We start from the raw sequence: 6,689 nt of genomic DNA on the forward strand, positions 1-6,689 counted from the left end.
TTTTCTTTATACATTTGCTAAAAAAAACAAAAAAATAAAAATAAAAAACATCGTGTGTAGATTGATGAGGGGAAAAAACTATTTAATCCATTTTAGAATAAGGCTGTAACATAACAAAATGTGGAAAGAGTCAAGGGGTCTGAATACTTTCCGAATGCACTGTACATGTAAACAGGAGTCATAGTGATCAGTAGCAGGATAAATAGATAGATACTAACGGTAATGGCAATCAATAATCAATGGACAGCAGCGCAATGGTAGTAATACATCTAATCAATAACCATTTTAGCAGCAGCATAGGTGTGAGGGGGAGCAGTAGTTGTGAGCCAGACGAAGAAGCAGCCCAGTATCTCACACTGCTTGCCCACTCAGACACTCAGCAGTCATGGCCCCATTACGAGGGGGGGATTATCCACATTTGCTGTTGAGGAAATGCGCCTGACGGCATAGGAAACACACCACACACACACTACTTGAGGAAACGCAAGCGACTGCAATGGAAACAGCCACTGAGTTTATTTTAGTAGAGGTGCCTTTTACAAATGTGTGCTAATTCAAATGAGATTAGGTCAATAGAAATGCAAATCATTCCATGATAGCAAGGAGATAACTATTTTTTTTTAGGATGTCCTGTTGATAGAAAAAGCTACTATTTGTCTGATGCAAAATGATATGAACCACTCATTGTTATGAAGGTTTTTCCGTTGCTGTTTTCAGAACCATTTCAGCTTAAAGACCCTTAGGTTACAGTCATCTGACCGCTTTTTTTCTGGATAGTGACTATCATCGGGGGATGTAAAGTCAATGTTGCAATAACTTTTCATTAATGATCATAACTGATTCACATACAATAAATGTTTTGTCATTTTTCTTTAGCATTTTATTGAGATATTCACTCAACAACAGTACTGTAGTTAAATAAATAAATATATACAATAAAATTACTCTTAAAATGTAGAAATATAAAATGCAATTAAATAACAACAATTAGGTATTAGACACTTCATATCAATTAAATTAAATAAATAATTTCAAATGTAATTTCAATAGCAATATATACAGACACCAATACAAGGATAATAACTAAAACATAATAATAATAATAATAATAATAATAAATATATTAATAAAATATAAATAAATAATTCATTCAGAATAAATTAAGAGCTACAGTGGGGAAAAAAAGTATTTAGTCAGCCACCAATTGTGCAAGTTCTCCCACTTAAAAAGATGAGAGAGGCCTGTAATTTTCATCATAGGTACACGTCAACTATGACAGACAAAATCAGAAAAAAAAATCCAGAAAATCACATTGTAGGATTTTTAATGAATTTATTGGCAAATGATGGTGGAAAATAAGTATTTGGTCAATAACAAAAGTTTCTCAATACTTTGTTATATACCCTTTGTTGGCAATGACACAGGTCAAACGTTTTCTGTAAGTCTTCACAAGGTTTTCACACACTGTTGCTTGTATTTTGGCCCATTCCTCCATGCAGATCTCCTCTAGAGCAGTGATGTTTTGGGGCTGTCGCTGGGCAACACAGACTTTCAACTCCCTCCAAAGATTTTCTATGGGGTTGAGATCTGGAGACTGGCTAGGCCACTCCAGGACCTTGAAATGCTTCTTACGAAGCCACTCCTTCGTTGCCCGGGCGGTGTGTTTGGGATCATTGTCATGCTGAAAGACCCAGCCACGTTTCATCTTCAATGCCCTTGCTGATGGAAGGAGGTTTTCACTCAAAATCTCAAGATACATGGCCCCATTCATTCTTTCCTTTACACGGATCAGTCGTCCTGGTCCCTTTGCAGAAAAACTGCCCAAAAGCATGATGTTTCCACCCCCATGCTTCACAGTAGGTATGGTGTTCTTTGGATGCAACTCAGCATTCTTTGTCCTCCAAACACGACGAGTTGAGTTTTTACCAAAAAGTTATATTTTGGTTTCATCTGACCATATGACATTCTCCCAATCCTCTTCTGGATCATCCAAATGCACTTCAGACGGGCCTGGACATGTACTGGCTTAAGCAGGGGGACACGTCTCGCACTGCAGGATTTGAGTCCATGGCGGCGTAGTGTGTTACTGATGGTAGTCTTTGTTACTTTGGTCCCAGCTCTCTGCAGGTCATTCACTAGGTCCCCCCGTGTGGTTCTGGGATTTTTGCTCACCGTTCTTGTGATAATTTTGACCCCACGGGGTGAGATCTTGCGTGGAGCCCCAGATTGAGGGAGATTATCAGTGGTCTTGTATGTCTTCCATTTCCTAATAATTGCTCCCACAGTTGATTTCTTCAAACCAAGCTGCTTACCTATTGCAGATTCAGTCTTCCCAGCCTGGTGCAAGTCTACAATTTTGTTTCTGGTGTCCTTTGACAGCTCTTTGGTCTTGGCCATTGTGGAGTTTGGAGTTTGACTGTTTGAGGTTGTGGACAGGTGTCTTTTATACTGATAACAAGTTCAAACAGGTGCCATTAATACAGGTAACGAGTGGAGGACAGAGGAGCCTCTTAAAGAAGAAGTTACAGGTCTGTGAGAGCCAGAAATCTTGCTTGTTTGTAGGTGACCAAATAGTTATTTTCCACCATAATTTGCAAATAAATTCATTAAAAATCCTACAATGGGATTTTCTGGATTTTTTTTTCTCAATTTGTCTGTCATAGTTGATGTGTACCTATGATAAAAATTACAGGCCTCTCTCATCTTTTTAAGTGGGAGAACTTGCACAATTGGTGGCTGACTAAATACTTTTTTCCCCCACTGTATGTTAACTTCACAATATGAGAAATTTGACCGATGTAGAAGTACATTCAAAATTCTTAAAAACATGTAATCATACTGTATGTCAGAATTCCTTCAGATAGTAGGATACAGTGTGGTTGGTCTGTGTGCTGTGGATGGTAGCTCAGCATCAGGTCCTGAGAGTTAACACTAGTTGAGCACATAGTACTTTAAACATCATAGAAATATATTGCCATGGTAACACCATGGTAACACATCTGTTATACAATAAACACCCAAGTATATATAAACTGCTACAGTTTAGATAAGTTGGTATAATTCCTCTAGCCAGGTTCCAGATCTGCTTGTGCTCTTACCTACGTCATGCTGTCATTCAAGCCAATGTTTGCCATGGCAAAGGAGTGGCAAGAATTAGCATGATGGCAAAAACAGACTAGTACCCAGGCTATAACTCCTAATATTTGACAGAAGAGTATAAAGCGTTGGCTTTAACATAAAACAACAATGCCTTAACCTCAGTCAACTTCAGTAGATGAAACGCCCTGACTCCTATCAGGTAACCTTCAACTTGTCCTCTTATTCTTCATGGATTTAGCTGCCTAATCCCTCCAACTGTATGAAGCTTTCCTTCACACTGTGGTTGCATCCCAAATGGCTCCCCTATTCCCTATATAGTGCACCAATAGGTAAAGTATAGGGAATAGGGGTGGCATTTGGGATGTAACCCTTCCTCTCTATCTTCAGCCATTTTGTCTGTCTCACAAGGCGAACACGCCAAAGAAGTTCTTCCCATCACCACTCCCCAGATGGGGCAGAAGCCTTTCCTCTATGACTGTCTGGAGCCTGTCTCCACTCTCCAGACGGAACACAGCTCCCACATACACTGCATTATACCACTTTCCTTCACTCGCAGCCTCGCTGTTGGAAGACTTCTTACACACGGTGCGTACAGAGTTGAGCAGCGTCTGGTACTTCTTGTTGTCTTCGCTGCCGTAGCTTGGGGACCAGCGCTTGACGGTGTTACTCAGGTGAACCATCTCCTGGTCGTTAGGGTGCTTGGGGTCGGCCTTGCAGCTGACGTGGAAAGAGGCCTGGTTATAGACAAAGTATAGGCCCGGCTGGGGGATCACAATCTCGTTGTTGTCGAGTTTAAGGCCTCCCTGTGAGAATCCCTGGCCCACTTTGTCTGTCCACTCCACTGTGTTCTTGTATTTTCCACTGTCGTTGTATTCACCTGGGAGGAGAGAGAGAGAGAGAGGTTAACATGGGAAATAATGAATCTCTTCCAAGGACCACATTGGAAATAAATAAATGCATTTAACACTTTTATGTGTTATCCTTTGGTGTTATTTTTATTTACATTGCATTTACATTGCATATTTCCAGATTATTCACCATGCAGACAAGTTTATTCCAGTTCTACAGTGCTGTTTAAATGACTCTAATACGGAAATCCTATCAGGTAAACTTCCAGGTAACCTTCCCTTATCAAAATGGCACCCCATCCCCTACATGGGCCCTGATCAAAACTAGTGCACTATATAGGGATTAGGGTGCCATTTGGGAAGCAGACATTGAATACATTACTGTTTATAGCGTTATCTTACCTTCTAAATGAATGGCAGCCTTCCTGTTTCCAGAGAGTTGTCTCAATGTATGCTGAAGTTCTGAAGAGGGAAGAAGACAGAGATTTAGAAAGTGTGACATACTCCTCAGAGGATGAATCCTCTCATGTTAACTCCATATAATGCCGCACTACTGTGAGAGCTTCCAAGAGCTTGCGAGAGTTTATCTTAACACACTTAGGTTTCATCTCAAATGGCACCCTATTCCCTATATAGTGCACTACTTTTGACCAGGTCCGATAATGCTCCGGGTCAAAAAGTAGTGCACTATGTAGGGAATAGGGCGCCATTTGGAATGCGGCCTTTGTCAAGGGAGTAGCAGAATACGGTCGATATTATAACACCATAGCACCAGCAGTAGAACATGTAGAGCTAGACAGGAAAGAAAGGGAAAGAAACTCACCATCAGATTCCTCGACGTGATCTTGTTTCTGATAAGAGAAGATAAAGAGTTTCATATTGACGCTAAACAGGAGATATATGAGATATACTGAGATATATGGAGGATACATATATATAGATACATAGATATATAGTGATATAGATACATTTATATACATATATATATATATATATATATATATATAGATACATATATATATATATATAGATACATATATATATATATATATATATATATGTATATATATATATATATATATATATATATATATATATATATATATATATATATATATATATATATATATATATATAGTGATATACAGAAATAAATGCAAGGTAAATACATGTAATTAAAAGTGACTGTAAACATAGCTACAGAGATATACAGTACTTTCAATCCAAGATCTAAGTTCTACTTCTAAGTTCTACTTTCTTTATCAAATTGCTGATGGAAATACACTTGATATTAGCACATCAAAATATTCCAGTTCCATATCGATTTAACTAGCCGTCGCGCACACTAGTAATTAACGATAAGATCAAATTGGATGTATATTCTCACCTTGGCATGCCAGGTAATGAAAAGTGCAGCTGAGACACACAGAGCCATGGCCAGCAGGGCACCGCTCAGCCTCCACCGGTGTGTCTGTGTTGGCTTCTCCCGTACCAGGGTCACGGTGGTTGACGGGTACACAGGGCCACTCTCCATGTCTACCAACACTCTGCTGCAATCGCCTTCCATCGTATAGCAGAAACCTTCCGTTAAAGTCCTTATCCAAGGCAGTGTCCGAGAGAAGCCTGGGAGGGAGCTCTTTGCGATAGGTATACAACTTTGTCAAGTTAGAATAACTTCAGTAGCTAAGCTGTTTGGTGTTAGAGGGTTGCCTGTGTTTGGAAGGTAGTAGGTTGTGACTGTCCTGCTGATTGATTGACTGATACTCTCTCAGTGTTGCTGTTATATACATCTAGCTGCTAAAAGGGAAACTCCAGTGATGTCACTCAGAGTGGAGGAAGGCAAGGGAACAGAAAGTTGGAGGAGGAGGAGGAGAATGAAAAGGAGGCTGGGGGGAACCTGTGGATTTTTCACATTCGAGAAAAAACAAACACACACACACACACACACACACACACACACACACACACACACACACACACCCCTGTCTCACTCTCTCCCTCTATCTCACATCGGAAGTAAACACCAAAATGCCTCTCTCTAACTTCATCTTTACTCAGTTCCTTTTTCTGGTTTATTTTCCTTTCATCTCAATGGGATTTTTTATTTTTTTTTGGGTCTGTCGTTCTTGGCCTTTTAATGTTCTGCTTTTCACTGAACTTATTTGCTACATTGATGTGTTTTCTACTTTTGCATGTCCATTAGTATCGTCACTGGTGGCTGGTGTTAAGGACAGAGCAGTCAATTGAGCAACAGAGGATGTTGTGGTGTCATTTTACTTCAGTAAAGGGGATAGCAGTTAGCATGATGTTTTTTTTTTATATTAAAGGATGAAAGTAAATGTTGTGTTTGTGTCCGAGTTTCATGGTAAAAGCACGTCTCACTATTATTCGGAAGCACATTTGTACGTTAAATGTTACATTGGACTATACATTCTCACAAGCGAACGTCCTCATTTGCCAAATATGGGCCCAAAGGGATGTTTCATGGCTGTTGTCTGTAATGGTATATCAGTCACTTCCTTCCATCTCTTTAAAATAGGTCAAGCGCACAGGGAGGGGGGGGGGGGAGTGCTCATCAAATGGTATGTCACCATCTCCCCTCTCTCTCTCTCTCTCTAAATATTTCAACCTCTTATTTTCCCAGAGTTCAATTTCCCCATTGCATTCATGCAAATGTATATAAGGCATGAGAGATACTTATTGTTAATGTAATAATTAAACAATTTGTTATCTATATCTTTT

At 39.6% G+C, this 6,689-nt stretch overlaps 1 protein-coding gene across 1 annotated transcript; it reads right to left on the reverse strand.

The window, feature by feature from the left end:
• Positions 1-3,500: 3,500 nt before the first annotated feature.
• LOC311119947 (tumor necrosis factor-like) lies at positions 3,501-5,514 on the reverse strand (the record flags this gene model as incomplete). Its single annotated transcript, XM_084194593.1, has 4 exons — positions 3,501-3,976; positions 4,350-4,409; positions 4,771-4,798; positions 5,335-5,514. 4 exons carry the CDS (start codon positions 5,512-5,514, stop codon positions 3,501-3,503), a joined length of 744 nt encoding a protein of 247 aa, XP_084050719.1.
• Positions 5,515-6,689: the final 1,175 nt, after the last annotated feature.

This window comes from Coregonus lavaretus (assembly GCF_964263955.1).
Source record: "Coregonus lavaretus genome assembly, contig: HAP1_SCAFFOLD_2621, whole genome shotgun sequence".
NCBI lineage: Eukaryota > Metazoa > Chordata > Actinopteri > Salmoniformes > Salmonidae > Coregonus > Coregonus lavaretus.